This window comes from Pseudoliparis swirei, chromosome 19 (assembly GCF_029220125.1).
Source record: "Pseudoliparis swirei isolate HS2019 ecotype Mariana Trench chromosome 19, NWPU_hadal_v1, whole genome shotgun sequence".
NCBI classification, from domain to species: domain Eukaryota; kingdom Metazoa; phylum Chordata; class Actinopteri; order Perciformes; family Liparidae; genus Pseudoliparis; species Pseudoliparis swirei.
Window position 1 is genome coordinate 19,820,360 of NC_079406.1, and position 20,257 is coordinate 19,840,616.

Below are 20,257 nucleotides of genomic sequence, written 5' to 3' on the forward strand. Positions count from 1 at the left end.
AATTTTAATAGGATGAAACTCCACTATAGGCTTGTGTCTTAAAGTGTTGATCCATAAGTATTGCAATTCAGCTGTGAAACAGACTATTAAAAAATATGATATATGATATTTAACTCTCTGGGTCCCAGTGGGGTTCGTGTAATTGATAAGGAGGCTCGAGGCTAATATTAGGTCAGAAGACTTTGTTTCATGACAAAAGCGTTGCTGTGTAAATGATCTCACCGATGGCGAGATTTCCACCCAGCACGCTGCTTCATGGAATCCATAATCTATAATTAATCTTTAATTATTGAGTCCGCGCACGGTGTGGCTTAAATTCAGACGTATTGCACATGGGAGGCAGGTTAGGGTGTAATTGATGTAACATAAAGCGTACAGTTGCAACTTAAATTATGCAGTAAAGACGCAGGAAATGCCCTTTATCTGCCCTGGGACGAAGTTTACCAGGCTTTGACTTGTCACTGAGGGTCAAAGAGAAATCCATTTAAGTGCACAATAACCTCCAGGGTCCCCGTTGAGAAGACGTGTGTTGTAAAAGATGACTCGTTACAAATGATAGCCCATTGGCTACTGTAAGACAAAACAAGGACACATCTGTGAAAAGTTATCCTTAGCATCTCTTCTGTGCCTCCACTGGGAGAAATTAGTCTGTGACTCTTCTTCTTCTTCTTTTTATCCTGGAGTAGCGATGTCTTCGTCTCAAAGACCCCCACGGGTCCCCAGACCTCCCTTTTGGAACCGCTGCTCGAGCCATCATCTAATACACAGCTCCGTGTTTCAACGTGTACGCTGTAATTGCCCGTTGAGTCGTCCATCTGCAGGAGAACAGGTAGTTGGCCGTGTTTCATTGCCGTGCTTTGCCCCACCCACCCGCAGCTCCCAGCCCTCCTGTGTAACCTCTGATTGGCTGAGGGGATTGCAGGTCCTGAGACTGAGACTGAGCGCTCCGCTCGGAGCTGCGCGTCCGCCAGTGTGCACCAGTGAAGCGAGAGGAGCGCTTGTTGGAGTCAACTAGACAGCCTACTGGCAACGAGTGGTGATTTCTTTCTTTTTTTCTGCCCCGACCAGGCTGGATATAGGCGACCGTGCTTCTACTTTGCTGCAGCCCGACATTAAATGCGTTTTTTACCCACAGTTAGGCTCTTGCATCGTTTCCTCCCAACTGGCTTTCGGCTCAACGGATTTTGTCTTTCTTTTTTTCTTTTATGTTGCATGGAGTAATTGTCGGGATATGTGCAACCTTTTCCAAGTGAGATACGAGGAAATTAAGTAAAAGCTTCCAAGACGTGCCAAGGGGATGAAGGACTAAATCTGCTGGAAATAAAAAAAGAAAAGGTAATCGGGACTTCAGTGATGAGATGAGACATCCCCTCATCGCACCCATGTTCTTAAACAAAGGTATCCGGACTTGAGTTGTTGAATAATGTTGTGACTGCGGATTCTTTTAGTTTTTTCTTCATCCGATGTGCAATTTGAAAGCATAGAGCCGAAGAGGACATTTGGTCACTGCTTGTAATATCGCCCTCAGAGCAAGATGTGTATCCGAAATGCGAATTAAGTATTTGCTGACACCCAGGCGGAGGTTTTAACACGGACTTATTGAACCCGTTATTCTTCTGCACGGAAGATTGAACATTTTGTGGACTTGTGCTCAAAGGAATTTTCATTTCTGCAGTCCGATCGTTTCCCCTCCTTTCAGCCCACTTGGAAATGGACAGTTCATCGCATGAGTCATGTGTAGGACCAGTGTGCCGCTTGAGAAGAGCTGCACGGATTTACAGGGCTAAATCACTGTTGTGAGAACATTCAGCATGTTTTCTCAGATCTGTCGTCCCCAATGTTTCGCCCGCTGCAGTAGACCGGAGGATGTGCTCTGCCTGAGAAGAGTAGAATAGGCTAAGGCACTTGTTACCATTATAGGGTTCACGCCATGATATTATGTGCATACTAGAAGAGCTTTCCGTCACCCCAAACACTTTTCTGGACATTTTAATGAGATGCTTCATTTGGAGCCTTTTTTCACGGTTTTCTCTGACGTGCATTCTCGTGCTAAATTAGCGAGCTCTTTATCCGGCTGAGAAAAAGTCAACAGGTACAATGCAAACCAAGGAGATGGAATTAATACAAACAATTGCTGTGTTCCTCCTTTCTTGGATCGCGGCTGAGGCTGTTATCAACCTAAAGTATGGAATAAACGAGGAGATGAAGCCCGGGTCAGTCATTGGAAACGTGACAAGGGACGCACTAAAGCAAGGATTTCAGATTGCTTCTCAGCCCCCGTACTTGAGGGTCATTTCCAATTCAGAACCACGATGGGTGGAACTCAGTCCAGCCGGAATCCTTACAACCCAAATGAAAATAGACCGCGATGTAGTTTGTCGACAGAACCCAAAGTGCATTATTTCCCTCGAAGTGATGTCAAACTCGATGGAGATCTGTGTCATCAAGGTTGAAATTCAGGATTTGAACGATAACGCACCCAGATTCCCAACGAGCCACATTGACATTGAAATTTCTGAGAACGCCTCCCCTGGTACCAGGTTTCCTCTAGAGGGGGCAAGCGATCCGGACTCGGGGATCTTTGGAGTGCAATCGTATTCCATCACTCCAAATGAGCTTTTCGGACTAGAAATAAAGACCAGAGGGGATGGGTCCAAAATTGCTGAGCTTGTTGTACAAAAATCGTTGGACAGGGAGACCCAGTCCCACTACTCATATGAAATTAGCGCAGAAGATGGAGGAGACCCCCCTAAAATAGGCGCGGTCCAGTTAAATATCAAGGTAATTGATTCTAATGACAACAACCCTGTCTATGACGAGTCAGTGTACACTGTTAATGTGATGGAGAATTCCCCTATGAATACATTAGTCATTGACTTGAATGCAACGGATCCCGACGAGGGCACGAACGGAGAGGTTGTGTACTCGTTCAACAGTTACGTTGCCGAGAAAACGAGGGATGCGTTCAAAATCGACTCCGGAACTGGGATCATCACCGTCAACGGCGTTTTGGATTATGAAACAGCGAAACTATACGAGATCGACGTCCAGGCCAAAGATTTAGGTCCCAACTCAATCCCAGCTCACTGCAAAGTCACCGTGAATGTGATGGACACGAACGATAACCCACCTGTCATCAGTTTACTCTCACTGAACACAGAGTTGGTAGAAGTTAGTGAAAACGCCCAGCGTGGATATGTCATTGCGCTGGTGAGGGTGTCGGATAAGGATTCTGGGGCTAATGGTAAAGTGCAGTGCAGGCTGCAGGGCAATGTTCCATTTAGGCTTCAAGAATATGAGAGCTTCTCCACGATACTCGTTGATGGCAGACTGGACAGAGAGCAAAAGGACACATATAACCTGACAATCCAAGCGGAAGACAGTGGCACGCCCCCTTTACGCGCCTCAAAGTCTCTGGTAGTAAAAGTCTCAGATGAAAACGATAACCCTCCCCACTTCCTCAAACCTCACTATCAAGAGATGGTGATGGAAAACAACCTCCCTGGTTCATGTCTTCTCGCGGTGTCAGCAGAAGACCCAGACCTGGGGATGAATGGCACCGTGTCCTATTCCATAGTCCCCGGTGAGATCAAACACATGGATGTAAACACATATGTCAGCATCAACCCATCAGGCCGAATTTACTCCATGAGATCATTCGACCATGAATACACCAGGACTTTTGATTTCAAAGTGTTGGCCCGAGACAATGGTAACCCCTCGTTATCAAGTAACGCCACGGTGCGCATTGTTGTCCTGGATGTTAACGATAACACACCTGTTATGACAAACCCACCCCTCGTTAATGGCACGGCGGAGGTGTCCATCGCCAGGAACGCCGGGGTGGGTTACATGGTGACCCAAGTTAAAGCGGACGACTACGACGAGGGGGAGAACGGCCGGCTGACATACACCATCTCCGAGGGGGACAGGGCTTTCTTTGAGATCGACCAGGTAAACGGAGAGGTGCGCTCCACCAGGATGTTTGGAGAAAACGCGAAATCCACCTACGAGATCACGGTGGTGGCGAGAGACCACGGCAAGCCCTCCCTGTCCGCCTCGGCCTACATCGTGGTGTACCTCTCACCGGACCTGAACGCGCAGGAGCCTATCGGACCTGTCAACCTGTCCCTCATCTTCATCATCGCTCTGGGCTCCATCGCAGCTATCCTGTTTGTCACAATGATTTTTGTGGCAGTCAAGTGCAAGAGGGATAACAAGGAGATCAGAACGTACAACTGCAGGTACTGACTAAATCTCGCGTGTGTGTGTGTAAAGTGGTTGTAAAGTGTGTGTGTGTGTGTGTAATGTGTGTACGCGCATATGAGCGAGAGGGCTAGAGAGCGTGCGCCCGTGCCTGTGCGTGTGTCCGCGATCGTGCCTGAAACTGCAAGTTGTGAGTGCATTGCTTTTGGCATGCAGCATGTAGGCCCCAGTGTGAGGACTGCAGATTTTTTTCCCCTCCCGGCAGCTGAAACCGAGTTAGACGAACCCGCCGCCTGCTTTCACTCGGACACATTGTGCCGAGGCCCAGTGTTCCGCGTTAGGGAGATGTGATTGATTGATTTAATTCATCCATTGTAACCAATTGACTCATAAATACGACGGTTCAACTGTCATGTTCAATTTGCGGCTGTGTTGCCGGACAATTAACGTCCCACTGGTTCAATAGCAGTCCCAGACATTTATTATTTAACGTCCACCGTGGCTGATTGGCTGTTATCAGCTTTAATCCAGTGTGATTATGGACAGTCCTGTAGGCTCACTCAGATGTGCCTCTGCTTTCTTCTGCACCAAGGAATATCTGGCAAAATAAGGTTTAAAAAAATATATATTTATCATAAAATCACATCATCTTAACTATTTACCTAGATTATTATTTTCCGGACCTTGCATAATATTGAACATCCTGTTTTGTTCATCAATCTGAACATCAGCTCTGGCTTTGATTTCCCTGTGCCACATTACCACTATGAATTTACATATAGATTGGATTTGTGAGTTTAACCTGAAGCTATAATCATATTTAGCTCCAAACATAATTTTCTTAATTCAAAGTTAACTCTAGGCATTTTTCAAGCATGTATTCATGAAAAAAATTTCTTCCCTATTGTTGCTCTTTTTTTGTTTTCACGATAGATTTAGATATAGACACTTGTGTATTTTTATTCTCATGTACTGTTTGGTTGAAATTGTTACCAGTTTTAAGTGCTCTTTGACATTTTCTGAATTGCAGAGCTTCAATTTTAAAATCAATTCTGTGTATTTCTGTAGTAGCTCTCAGAAAAACCACGACTGCTCCACTTAAGGCCGAATCCACATCCGAATCCACCAAAAAGGTTTTAGTTGAACCTAACTTGATGCAGCAGGATACCTATGTGTTACTATCTCCATCGCAACAGATACTTTATGCAACATAACATTTTCCATGTCAGATATATGTTTTGTTTAGAGAAGAAACAATGACAAGAAAAATACAAATTCAGAACTGCTTTCAGCACTTCACTCTCCTCGTGTGAGCAACTCTCCCTGCTGGGAGCTTTAATCAGCACTGATGTGTTCTGCTTCTCAGTCGCCACCTCAAATATGAGGAGCAGTTATCTCCAATTTATTGCTTGTCCTCTGTCAGTCTGTCTGACTCTGAAGATTTCCCCTCCCAGATTTCAATTTGGGCACGGAGCAGAGAGACAACATGTTTGAATGATAAATGAAAAAGAGATGGAGTATTTTCTACTCTCGCAGCTGCTTTTCTTTCCTTTCGAATCAAAGGGTAGCAAAGTGAGGGAGGGAGCTGTTTTGAAGATGCAATCTAAAAGAAAAAAGAAAAAGAAAAACTATAGTGTATGTCTAGGCCAGTGTTCTTTAAGAAGAGACAGAGGATTAGAGATGCATTTTAGTGAGGAGCAAAGGCCAGCGGGGGCAGAGATGTTCAAGAAGCAGGAACACAGACGTTGCGATTTCATTCATAACTATAGTTCTGTTTTGGGCTTTTACAGAAAATAAGCCATATGCTCCACACCGAAAGGTTAAAAATGGCTTCCTTCAGAGTTTGAAGTAATGCAGTGATGGTGAAAAACATCGCAAATTATATGGAATGTGTTTAGTGAGGTTTGTAGTAATCACTATAGAGAACTTAGCATCTGTTCTCTTGTGGAAAACTGCAAGGCTGTGCAAATAACGGATAATTCCCCCAAACGGAGGATGCCATGATAAAACATGGCCATGTTGCTCATTTTCTCTTATTAAAGTCAAAATACTCTGTTCAAGTTTTCACCAGTCACTGAGAGCAGCTAAATTACTTTGAATCTGCAGTTCTCGTGCACTGCGTGCTGCTCGTGGGCTCGCTTGATTATGAGAGAAAAAATGGAATCAGTGTGGGTTGTGTGCTTTGAATATGATTGCATATATACCGGTAGTGCTGCTTCGTATCAGTGTGTCCTTGTGCTTTGCTTCTGTGGTTTTGGCATGTTTGCATATCGCCTGCCTGTTTGTGACATGTTGATTGTTGAGCATGCAAATGAAAAAAACAAGAAAAAAACAGGGGATAACAGCTCCATTGCAAGACAGGAGTGGGGATTCCTTTAAGTGTGCTGTTCCACCCCTGGGTGCGGGCAATGAGCTGGCATGGCGGGCGGGCGGGCGTGCTTCTTGACCGTGTGGACAGGACAGGGGAAGGTAGAACACTGCTTTATTGAGTCTGTTCAGTTTCTTCTACTTGCGCAGGGTGGCGGAGTACTCATATGGCAACCAGAAGAAGTCCAGCAAGAAGAAGAAGCTGAACAAGAACGACATTCGCCTGGTGCCACGTGACGTCGAGGAGACAGACAAGATGAATGTGGTGAGTTGCTCGTCTCTCACCTCCTCGCTCAACTACTTCGACTACCACCAGCAGAGCTTGCCGCTGGGCTGCAGGCGCTCCGAGAGCACCTTCCTCAACGTGGAGAACCAGAACTCACGCAATGCAGCTCCCAACCATGGCTATCAGCACCCGTTCACTGGGCAGGCCCACCAGCAGCCAGACCTCATCATCAACGGCATGCCACTGCCAGAGGTGAGATACAATCCGCTGTGCTCTGTCCTAAATCCTTGGCTGAGCTGCTTTGGGTGTGAGGGGTTGAGGTAAATGGGAGGTGTGGTTGTAACATTTATTCTCATGACTAAACGTTTCATTAATTATCATGAATAGGACTCCTGTATTGTGCAAAGTCTTAAGACTGAGCTGTGAACAAAAGGTTTGCACCACCTTTCCACACTAACATTTCACATTCCACCGTGCTACCGCTTATAATTGAGGGGAATGTCTCCCGGTTATTGATGGAAAGCTGAGCTCTCTGAAATGGCACGAGTGACTCTCTGTCAGTCGATCTGAGTGGAATCCTTCAAGGCATTTCAAGGGGCCGAGACATTGAGGCTGACCTTTGTGTGAGAACGCTTTGCCAAGCAGAATGTGGAGGCCTGACAAAGTGGATTACTTGGTCTCTACTACTCCACTTGTTTTCTTTCTCTTTGTCAGTGCTGAGAACCTGCCAGATGTATTGAACCCGCTAATCAGCTCTGCTAGACATCATTTCAGGTGCTAGCAGAAATGAAAAACACCACTTAAATGCTTTATCTGTGTGTTCTCCATTTGGCTGCATGGCCACTCCGCACAGGTAGCCATTGAATTACCCTGACATGCCATGCATGGCTCCAGCAGAGCGGTGGAGGTCTCACTTGAAAGACTATTCAGGCTGACAGAGTGTATGTTCAGACCTGCTAATCTTTAGTTTATAGATTGTTGTATGTATGAACTGGTCTCTTGGATTCTTTTGGAAACCTTTTTCTTCATGAACCGCTCGTCCTTGATTCCATGAGAGAAAGGGCCTTTTATGTTTGTCTGTGTGTGATAGGGAAAAGATGCACCAGTGTGTGTGTGTGTGTGTGTGTGTGTGTGTGTAAGAATGTGCATCACGCTCACTCCTAGACAGACAGCAGAAAATAAGCTCCAGCTCCATGTGCACACTTGTAATTGATGACTCCAATTTCTGTTTGACATTCAGTGAGAAGAAGGTGTGGGGGTTGTGAGCGTGTGTCTAAAAACAAAAAAACCAAGATGGATATGGATGTATTGACTTCATGATCTAGAGAGAGCCCGGCACCGGTGGATCTTGAGGGGTCAATGAGACCTACTTACAGGCATGCTGATTTACTGGGCCTGTCGGAGCTGCTTCTGACTGAGTTTGCATGTGAGTAACACAGGTGGAAGGAATGAGAAATGTTGTAGGTGGTTGTCCTGTGGTGTTATCTGGTCAGTGGAGGCAGAGTTGGGGGAGTCAGCAGGCACACGCAGTGACCCGTATGCTGTGATTGTATTCGCTGGTAGGTCGAGCTATGCAGGTCACCACCAGCCTTTCCTCAGCCAAGAACAAATGTGGGTCTGACTGCACGGAGCAATCAGCCACCGTTGTTAAAAGCTCCGGCAGGCTTCCTGTCTCTGTGGCTTAACCATCCAATAAAAGCACATTTGCCGCAGGATTAGCGGAGCCTTTATTTGTTTCAGCTAATGAAAAAGAGGAGAGGGAGACAAATACGCTTGAAGATTTTGATGATTCCATATGCAAAGCTTGGTCGAGTCTTGATAGAGATATTTTGAGGGCAGATAGAGAGATAAGAAGGGAAGAAGTGAGCGAGGGTGATTGAGTATTAGTGCCAGGTGTCTGAACCCAACCACGTTTTCTCATTTGCTTAGAGGCATTTGATTGGCTGGATAGAGGCCGGGCCTGTTTAGCATGCAGCCTCCATTGCTCTCCGCCTTGCCCATGATGTTGACAAACATCTCTTTGACCCGTCCTTTGCATATTTTCCCTGGACTGAGAAAAGAGAGTGTGTGTGTGTTGGTGTGTGTGTGTGTGTGTAGTTGAGAAAGTGCGTTAGAAACAGCAGTAGAGCAAGAGCATGCCATATAACCTCCAACAGAGTAATCCCAGCGCAATAACAGTCATTGTTTTCTTTCCGCCCCATTGCGACATTTGCAAGAGACAGCAGCTTGACAGTATGTTCAAATATTGCTCTTAAATATGAAAAAAATATCTGTGTCATCACAATGTCATGTATTACACAAACAAACAGCAGTGAAATGACTGATAATTGCTTGGGCTTAAAACCACTTGACTCGACAAGGGCTCCACCCATATCCCATCGACTGGCCAGCACACTGTTGGGATTATTAAGGTTGATTTGTCCTCCAAAATTGTTTTTGCATTCTGAGGGCAACCTTATAATTACCTTCGCATTGAAAATGCGGAAGGTAATGTTTTGATCGCCGTGTATTTATTTATTTGTATGCGTGTTACTCGCATAACTAAAAAAGTATTAAACCGAATCGCATGAAATTTGGTGGGATGATTGGTTATTATCCGGGGACCATTTGATTAGATTTTGGGATCGATCGGGTCAAAGGTCAAGGTCATGAAAAGGTCAAAATCTTCTTTTTACCATAGCGCGGTCAATTTTTATCCAATTGGCATGCAACTAATGCCAAAATGTTCATAATTCAATGCCCAATCTTGTGGTATGAGAAGGTATGTGCTCTACCGAGTGCCCATTCTAGTTTTTAATGATTCCTTTATCGTGGTTTGCAGAGATTTTCGTATTTCATGAGGCACGATGATCACTCTACGCGTAGATTAAAAAACGATCGTAGCCATCAGAGTATGGATACCAGGTCAGATTAGGGTTTCTAGAGTCGACGATATGGGCTGGTTTCTATTTGTAAACTGTGTTTTTGATCAATGTAAAGTTCTCCTCCATTGTTAGTTTATGTGGGCCAGTAAGCATCCTGCTTCTGTCAGAGCAGCTGAAGTCAAGCTTTTCCTGCTTCAGACAAAGCAGGCTGGCACACAAACACAGCAGACTTGGCCAAGATAACAGTGACAGGTCTCCCCAAAGGCCTTGTACCTGTGATTGCATTGTGTATACTGTATTCTCCCTTGTGAGAATGTGTACCAGTATATAACCCCCTGAACATTGTTGCTGTCCGTGGTTTTGAAAAGCATCAGCAGTGAGATGTTTGTTAGACCTGCCTGTGGTTGCACTAATATACGCTCACAGGAGAATAGAGCTGTCTTCCATGGCTTAATTATAGTGAATCACTTGGTAGCGCAGACAATTATACAGTAAAGGAATGGCCTCTGGCTAGAATGTTTTTCGTTATGTACTCAGGCTTCTCACACCTGTGATTGCAGATAATGAGCATAGCAGCAAAAATAAGATATCTTACTTCATTGAATAGCCTAATTGGAGATAATTTTCTTCCACACGGGTGATAAATGAATCATAAAAGTGTTAAATTAATTAGCAAAAAAGGCGGACTTTGTACTACAAATCATGTTGAAGGATTTTATTTAAATAGCTCTAAATCATTTCATTACTTTTCAGGTCTAGACCGTAATCTTTTTTTGACAGAAACCCAACATTCCCGATAAGTGACGATGGTAAAGAAAACCCCTTTGAATGGTAAGAAACCTCAACTAGAACCAGGCTCCTCGACGATGGAGAGGGAGAAAGAGATGCACACCTTCTATGACAAGAACAAGAACTGTTCAAATAATATAAATATAACTATTGATAATACAGTAATAGTAGCAGTGTAAGTTTAAGTCCCCTGGCAGTCCCTATAGCCATAACTATAAATGTTTTGAAAGAGGAAAGTCTTAAAGGAACAGTGTCTGGGATGTTTTGTCAGTAATGCATTCATAATCAAGGCACTGTTGCTAAGAAGACATTTTCATATTGCTGCACGAGAGACAACGGGGAGTGGTTCCAGTGCGGCTGCACATCCCTCGCTATCACTTCACATCAGGACAATATGCATGGGAGCGTGCAAACATGTCATATTGATCATGCAAAGTAGATGTCATGCTGTCAGCGCAGACGACACATCTGTTGAAACTGCCAATCTACCCCAACATGCGTTCTCATGAATACACACGCGCACACACAACATTTCTTATGTGGTGTCACATTTATTTCAAATATGAGATGTGAGGTTATCATTTACATCATTATGAGCAACTCACAAATCTCAGACAAAGAAACGAGAGGCATAATATCACACGTTTCAATAATCAAACATGGTTGTGTTTCTGCATTTAAAGTACTCTTTTGATGTTGTTTTGATTTTGGCCTGATGTTGAAGATGAGCTTAACTTTGAATGTTGCATATAGGAGTCCTTTAACAGTTTCGGTCATTATCGTGTTAGATTTCTTCGCTTAGCTTTCGTGTTAAGGCAATCGTATATATTTTATGCAGTTGCTCACTGATTTTCCTCAGTGTAGACATTTTTACAGTATGCAAAATAATTTACATTTCATAGCGTTTTAATGGGATTTTTTTTGTCAAGAGGATGGTGCAGATTTAGAGTGAAACAAATTCAGTCCCTAAAATGTATCTCGACAGGCTGGATCTGGAATAATCATGATGCTTTTGTTGACTTCAACACGCTGTGATTGACAGAAAGAAGAGAACATCAACAATTGGTTGAAAGTGTAATTGGGAAATGGCAACATGGAAAGCAGAGAAACACAAAGTAGAAGTAAAACCCGTCTCAGCTTTCACGCTGTTGCTGAATGCTTTGCTGCAACAGGAGATGGTGGCTGGAGCTTCTTTTCAAAATGTAAAAGTTAATTGCCTGATTATATTTTTGCAGTGTCTGACTGTCAGCTATGTATTCACAGTGGTCAATGCCATTTGGAAGTGAATAAAAGTGAATGTGTAAGCGTGACATTTTCAGCAAAAACTAATTGAAAAATGTTCTCAGTTATAGTCCATGCATTTAACCTTCCTCTTGTGTTAGGGTCGGCACCGACCCGTTTTAGGTTTTAAATGCATAAAAGAACCACATCAATTTGTTTATTTTCATCAAGGCTTTTTGACTTTGTCAGGAACCTCTATTTCAACAAAATAAAACAAAAACATTTTGTTTCACTAAATTATAAAATGCTCTGGTTGAAATTATGACCTTTGTGTTGTTAGGGTCGGTTTCGACCCGGTTATAAAAATAAGATTATAAAGCAATAATTAGAGCCAAAACTGAAATCATAAGTGCACTGTCAGCCAACACAGTGACAGCCAGCTCCTTTCCCGATCATGTGAGCTTTAGGGGATTCTCATTTTCCATTGTTTTCGACAGAATCTACAGATTTACACAGGCAAAGCTGCGAGTGGCATCCCCGAGAAAAACCAAGGAATACGTGTGGTCCTCGATATGACTACTGGACTGCAGGGTCACAATATCACTTGTGACAATTTCTTTACCAGCTATGACTCAGGCCACCTGATTCTAAAAGAAAGAAGTGTGAAGTCTGCCCAAGCAGTAAGGACAGAAAGACACACGTATTGTGCTTCAACTGCAAGAAATATCTCTGCAAAGAACACACTAAAAGTGTCACTTTTTGCCACACATGCATCTAAACACACACATACACATGCAAGTTCTTGCACACAGAGACTTTTACTCTGATTTAGTTTTTTTATTAGTTTTGGAACTAGTAATTGATTTCTATTGGTTTGATTTGCTTGATTGGTTGTTTGTTTGACCTTGCAAATCTATATTTTGTGTTATGACTTCTTCTGATTTTTATTTTGTGTTTGTATTTAAGTTCTATTGCTGAAAAAAATACTTTTTAGCCTTTTTCTTGAAGTAAATATATATGGGTCGAAATTGACCCTAACACCATAAATGTTACTATAGTCAATAATATTAAAATAAATAAATAAATAAAACAAATATATTTCAGAGATGTGTTCTAATACCCCTCAGTAATAGTCAGGTAACACAACAACCCTTTATTTATTTAAATGATTCTCTTGAGGTTCATTTTACAATTTTTTAAAATGAAATATGGTATCCTGACAAAGAAAAGGCCCAGAAGCCCACACCAAAAATATTAAAACCAATATTTTCATGGATAAGGAAGCCAAACAAGGTAACCAAGAGATGAGAAACAAATTGGATGATAGATAATTGTTGTTAGTGTATTTTACAGCTGATTCAAGACACGGGTCAAAACCGAACCGTTAACATAAGAGATGGTAACAGAAAGCTAACACAGGAGGAAGGTTAAAACAGGATGAACATTAGACTTGAATAAATGAAAGAATCCTCCCGTCCTTTACACCTACACTACCGTTCAAAAGTTTGGGATCACCCAGACAATTTCGTGTTTTCCATGAAAACTCACACTTTTATTTATCAAATGAGTTGCAAAATGTATAGAAAATATAGTCAAGACATTGACAAGGTTAGAAATAATGATTTGTATTTGAAGTATTAATTTTTTTCTTGAAACTTTGCTTTCGTCAAAGAATGCTCCTTTTGCAGCAATTACAGCATTGCAGACCTTTGGCATTCTAGCTGTTAATTTGTTGAGGTAATCTGTTGAAATTTCACCCCACGCTTCCTGAAGCACCTGCCACAAGTTGGATTGGCTTGATGGGCACTTCTTGCGGACCATACGGTCAAGCTGCTCCCACAACAGCTCAATGGGGTTGAGATCTGGTGACTGTGCTGGCCACTCCATTACAGACAGCATACCAGCTGCCTGCTTCTTCCCTCAATAGTTCTTGCACAATTTGGAGGTGTGCTTTGGGTCATTGTCCTGTTGGAGGAGGAAATTGGCTCCAATCAAGCGCTTCCCACAGGGTATGGCATGGCGTTGCAAAATGGAGTGATAGCCTTCCTTATTTAAAATCCCTTTTACCTGGTACAAATCTCCCACTTTACCAGCACCAAAGCAGCCCCAGACCATCACATTACCTCCACCATGCTTGACAGATGGTGTCAGGCACTCTTCCAGCATCTTTTCACCTGTTCTGCGTCTCACAAATGTTCTTCTGTGTGATCCAAACACCTCAAACTTGGATTCATCTGTCCATAACACCTTTTTCCAAATCTTCCTCTGTCCAATGCCTGTGTTCTTTTGCCCATACCAATCTTTTCATTTTATTGGCCAGTCTCAGATATGGCTTTTTCTTTGCCACTCTGCCTAGAAGGCCAGCATCCCGGAGTCGCCTCTTCACTGTCGACGTTGACACTGGCGTTTTGCGAGTACCATTTAAAGAAGCTGCCAGTTGAGGACCTGTGAGGCGTCTATTTCTCAAACTAGAGACTCTAATGTACTTGTCTTCTTGCTGAGTTGTGCACCGGGGCCTCCCACTTCTCTTTCTGCTCTGGTTAGAGCCCGTTTGTGCTGTTCTCTGAAGGGAGTAGTACACACCGTTGTTGGACATTTTCAGTTTCTTTGCAATTTCTCACATGGAATAGCCTTCATTTCTAAGAAGAAGAATAGACTGGCGAGTTTCACATGAAAGTTCTTTTTTTCTGGCCATTTTGAGAGTCTTATCGAACCCACAAATGTGATGCTCCAGATAATCAACTAGCTCAAAGGAAGGCCAGTTTTATAGCTTCTCTCATCAGCAAAACAGTTTTCAGCTGTGCTAACATAATTGCACAAGGGTTTTCAAGGGTTTTCTAATCATCCATTAGTCTTCTAAGGCGATTAGCAAACACAATGTACCATTAGAACACTGGAGTGATAGTTGCTGGAAATGGGCCTCTATACACCTATGGAGATATTTCATTAGAAACCAGACGTTTCCACCTAGAATAGTCATTTACCACATTAACAATGTATAGAGTGTATTTCTGATTGATTTAATGTTATCTTCATTGAAAAAAACAATGCTTTTCTTTGAAAAATAAGGACATTTCTAAGTGATCCCAAACTTTTGAACGGTAGTGTACGTATAACATCGTAGCATCTTATCTTCTAGGAAACAAGATCACAATCTTTGTTTTAAAAACTTTTAAGTATATTTTTTTGTAAATGTAATGATTGAGTTATCCCTTCAATCAGTCTAAATCAGTTTCAACAGATTCTCAAGGGACCAAAAAAACTCCCGAACTCTGAACAGTTTGACAAAGAGATAGAAACACTAATCGTAGTGGAATTTCTTTTTCTGGCATTTGAAGAGTGGGAGGTGTATGTTGCATTCTTTCTAGTCTCCTCCTTTCAAAGGATTTGAGAATGAATCGTTTCATCTCCAAAAGCTTCAGATGCGCACCGATTGAGTGGTAGATGAACCTCTTAATTATTTAGAGAGGTTATTTGTAAGGCAGAGACTTCAGAAATGCTCGGCTTTTCGAGTGTCAGTGTTTATAAGGTGAAATAAAGCCTTGCCTGTCAAAAATAAATTAACAGTGTGACAGTGATGTACTCGGTACCCTCTTTATTGCACTCCTCAGCTGGCTCCTCCCATTGTGTTTAACACACAAAGCTGGTGAAGCTGCAGGGTGATTTGGTGACATTACTCAACAAGATGTTTTTCACTTGGTGCACAACCAGTGCTAGTTTTACACTTGGCTGGGTTTGACCTCAACCCGCCACACCTCATCACTGCACGTCATTCTCGATGCTGCGGAGATATAATGAAATGACATAATAACCCCGGGCAGCCAGTTGGAAGCAGCCAGGCCCGCCGGGTTGCCACCCTCTCGTTGGGATCAAAACACACGAGTGATGGCGTCTGATGTACACATGTCACTGTATGTGTCCTTGACCGCATGTGACTGGTGAGGAGCATGCAGAGGGAGTAATAGCTGTACTGTGGAAAAACGGCAGGGCCTAGAAAAATGAGGAGAGACGAAAAGGAAGAAGGGGAGAGAGGTCTATTTATAGAAGGTCAATGATTTTCGTCAACCTGCATTGCTGCTGCCTCAAACATGGTATTTTTCTCTGTAAATTGTGGTGTTGGGATGAGGCGATTTCTCTCGCACAAACCATATCAACCTCTACGGAAAGCAATAAATGTCCCATTTCTGTAATTTGGTCCGCAATGTTTTTTCCCTCTGAAAAAAAAGAGTTATTATTATTATTAGTAGTATTATTTGACGGTACATGCCCATGTAGAAGGTGATATTGACAGAAGATGATGCTTTCAGCATCCATTTTTCCCCAACTCTATTTCCTTTAAGTCTTGACTGTACAGGATGAAATCATCAAATGGTTGAACATCTTGAAAACATCAGCCGACTCTGTTCGCTGCAACAGACGTTTTCCGGTCAAAATAAAGTAAGATCACATGGCACTGATCAACCTTATTATACATCCACCTTTTGAGATGATGATGCTTCAAGACGAAAATATAAATACACTTTCTTGTAAACCTATTAAACATCAAAGGAAGAGGATTTTTATTTCCGTTGAACCAAAGATATAATAGCATTAGTCGCACAACAATTTATGTTAAAAGATTTTTACTGGAGAGGTACCTAAATGCAAAAAGGGTGATAATGGGATTGGGCTTCTAGGTTGATGGGTCCACACGTAAATGAGAGAAGGCTAAATGGAGTGAAGGAAATGGATGCAGTGATGATGTTTATCGCTGGGGAAAGGCACATCACTCCGCACCTTGTTAAGCCCTGTAAGCAATGTCGTAATTATCCATTTAAATTAGTTTCTTGCAGTGTTGTATTTTTACTTCTCAAATTAAACTCAGACAAAAATATGCAGCATTTTGTTTTCTGTTACTGAAATCCAGGTCCCAACACACAGGGAGTTAACAAGTGGAGGTCGACCATCAAGAACATTCTTTTATTTAGGCATTTTGAAGTGCTCATATACAGCCTTTTTTTTGTGTGCAAAGTTTGAAACCTCTGTAGTTTTTAATGTAAAGCAAAACAAAGGTGGCGAAATAGAGTAAAGCCAAACACGTCTCGGTAAAAGGAAAGGACAAGGAGAGGCTCTAGGAGGATAATACAACTAATAAACCATCTCTCATTAATGTAGATTTTGCTTCCCGTGGTTGACAATGCCTGTAATTATATTACATTAATATAGGATAGAAAAGGTCAAGTTTATAAACACAAATCCTCAGACTTTTTATGGCCCGAAGTAGAATATATTTGCAGTGGAAGCTCACGATAGTCGTATGCAGTGCACATCAAGACAAGTGTCCTCTGCTCCGTCGCCTTGGCTCACAAATATTCAAATGGATTCACTGGTTCATTGTGTGTTTGCATGCCGTGTAAGAAAACATAAACTCCTTCAATGCAATTCCCTTCCTCACATATAGGAATAACAAGGGACTCACAATAGATGGGTTTTTCTTATTTCTTTTCTCATCTGTTGTGGAGCAACAAAACCAGTAAACAAAGCAGGAAAAAAAAGTAATAACAATTCTCTCCTAATGACCATTATGATTTCAGTGGGCCAAAAACTAATTTCATCCAACAAGTTCAGAGAGGAGAAACGGTTATAATTAAAAATCCTGTTTATCAGGCTTGTTGTTTCCACTGTACTGTCTTAGCTCAACCACAGGTCACCAGACTAGTTGCCACATTGTTACCAGAGTTTCCAGGGCTTCCTCCAGAGTGCTGATGCAACACTTTTTCAGTGACAGGGAAATGTGGGGGTTTGGCTTCTCTGGAACGTAACAACACTCACTGTGAGAGGAAACTTTTCCAAGCAGCCAGCTCTGACACCAGGGTAGAATGACCTTTCCAAGAGTCCTGTTTTTTCTCTCAAGCTAAAACAAAGCGGGAGCAGGAGGACGTTAGTTAGCATTTCCCCCATCACATTAAATGTCAACTTCTGCATGCATAATTTCAGAATGGAACCGAGGAAGACTTCTAGTGGGCCAATTTACTGGTAGATAGATGAATCCTCAGCTTAGTTATTCACTGCAGTGCAGATATTGTTACCACACTTTCAGCGTCGCCTGCTCCCACTGTAGGCCTACGGTCTTTATTTGTGGATCTGAATGTTAGCACATGGCTTCACAGTAATTGCAACATCGAGTGAAACTTAATTCAGCCGCACACAAAAGACTTTTTCCCTTTGTGCGATGTCTATCTTTTTACAGAATTTCAAGCCGGCAGAGCAGACAAAAGGGAGCAAACATCATTGTATTACATACACAAATGCTGCATTACACCTTTGTTGTGTTTGCTCCGGTGGTTGAGCAGTCTTTCCTGTTTCTCCCCTCCTTTCATTTCAGTAAAATCATACAGTGCTCAGGTTTCTAGACATAAACCTGGATGCGCATTAGGGAGCACATGTATGGGATGTTTGATGCGCACGGAGGCTGTTGGCAGTGGAGTCACTGTAGCGGTAATATCGTCCGCCTCAGAGCCATGCAGCAGCATGGCTAGAGGAGCAGCAGGGTAGCGTAATTGTGCATTGTTCATCCACAGAACAGAGGCAGAGCATGTAATGAGCTGCAGCATTTTCACCCAGCCAGCCTAATGGGCTATGACCGAGTGGAGGCCTCCCAGAGCCCTCGTGTTCCCTTTGCCCTGTGTGGCCAGTGTCTTGGGCCTCTTCTTTTCTTTTCTACCATTCTGCTCCTTTTCTCTGGCCGATCAACGTCAACCATTCCTTCACCCCTGTTATCCCCTCCTTTATCTCCGCTCCCATACCCATTGTCCCCCTGTCTGAGGAGATGGTGGGACCCCTAATGTGTTCTATGTGTGGCTCCTTTTCTCATTCATGGCGTCTGTAAAGCTCTAAGCAGTCATTCTGATTCGGGCTGACATACATCAAAATAGCTTGTGGATGGAGGGCCGTGTGCAGTGTGATTACATTGAAAACCCAAACACAGAATACAAATAAAAGTTCGGCGGGAGAATGTGCTGATGTTAGGTGTCGAGGATTTGTTGTTGGAGGTCTGCTTATTTTTCTATCAAAGGCTGTTTTGCATTTTGATTATCTAGTTTTCCTGAAAGCAATTCAGGTGGGCCTGTTTTGCTTGGGTTTGTTTTGCTGGGATTACGGCTTTTCAGAAAATGGACCTGGCCTATTATTTACGTCCATATCTAGTTTCCAGGGAGGCGGGAAACCATGTCTTTGCTCGAGTGATACCAGGTCAAGTTGGAAAGACAAGAATGTGTGCCAGGGAATAGATTTGAAATCCACTTTGGGCTGAGCTCGGAGGATGAAAACACTAGTAATGATAATAGTTATGATTGCTTTGCAAGGGAATTGATAACGACTTCACCCGCCTCTTTGTGCTCTCTTATAGCATCAGAAAACAATGTTCAGGGTTTCAGTCAGTGTCTGGCTGCGGAGCACAATGGGACGTCAGGTTTGACTTTCCCCTCACGTCCACCATTTGACATACCACAGCATAGACAGCCAAGTTAATGAATGAAAAGCGCTTGGCCTGCAGTGTCTGACTGCTCAGAGCACAGTTCTTGCCCCAGTAACCGCAGATTTTCAAGATTACTCTTCTGTACGTGTTCCCAGGTCGGTCTTATGGCGAGCCAGAGAGAAGGGAGCGCAGCATATGTATACTTGTCAAAGGGAAGATTGCTTATAATCTTTGTGCTTTAATAAGGGAGGTTGGCGGCTCTGTCAGGGAGCACAGAGGGTCACTGGAGCTGAGTTTTAGCGCCCTTATCTAGTTCAGGGATTGTTACATCAAAGCACAGTGTAAGAACTGTTAATGTGTCGACAAATATACTTACACATGGGACTATGAACTCACTAAAGACACTACTCGAGAACCTTTTCTGTGAACCATTTAAGGAATATTAATATGCATCTAATAAGCTTAGACATTCTGGAAATTAACTTTTTTTAATGACAGTTAGATTTGACGATTGCTCTGTGATGTGTTTAGTCTAGCTTTGCAAAAAGTGGGAAACTGTCAGTTTGGTGAAATATTCCCCTAAAAGAAAGAGTAAAAAAAAACATTTCTTTAAGGAATATTTTAACGTGTTACCCATATCTCTGAAAAAATCTAAATATATTTTGTATTGTAGAAAAAAATCGGATTCTCTGCTTTATTTTTCTCTCAGTTTTCACTTTCAGGTCAAAATGTTGTCCATTTCAAATGTTAATGCGTGGATGCTTAATTTTTGTTTGTATGTAAAAGGACAGCAGACAAAATACCAAGGGTGGTGGGGGAGGACTGACATGGGATTTAGTGTTCACTTTTCATTTGTTTGCTACCCAGTAATGATTATTTTAGCCTCTAAGCCCCAGATGTGGTCTTGTTTTGCTCTGGGAAGCAGCATCAATGGGGACAGAGCATCCTTGCCCTGGCTGAGAAGCTCTCTGTGGCTAAACTGGTTGGCAACGAGAGTCAGGTACACGGCACGGAAGACATTTTGAATGCAGTCACAGGAGGTCAGCTGGGAAATGAAAGTGCAGAGAAAGGCAGAACATTTGGTTTAGGTGAGCACTGGTCGAGATTTGCTTCTGAATTACGTACGTG

The 20,257-nt window shown here is 42.8% G+C and overlaps 1 protein-coding gene across 6 annotated transcripts in view; it reads left to right on the top strand.

Annotated features, from left to right (window-relative positions):
* The first annotated feature begins 1,006 nt into the window (after positions 1-1,006).
* Positions 1,007-20,257, top strand: part of pcdh19 (protocadherin 19) — a 62,798-nt gene continuing 43,547 nt past the window's right edge. For 2 of the 6 annotated variants that reach the window (XM_056439448.1, XM_056439447.1), the window contains exons 1-2: positions 1,007-4,244; positions 6,706-7,051. In XM_056439448.1, coding sequence (XP_056295423.1) covers positions 2,098-4,244; positions 6,706-7,051 — 2,493 coding nt within the window. In that variant the 5' untranslated portion in view covers positions 1,007-2,097. The remainder of the gene's footprint in view (positions 4,245-6,705; positions 7,052-20,257) is intronic. The other 4 variants (XM_056439450.1, XM_056439449.1, XM_056439451.1 and 1 more) reach the window with 3 other exon arrangements.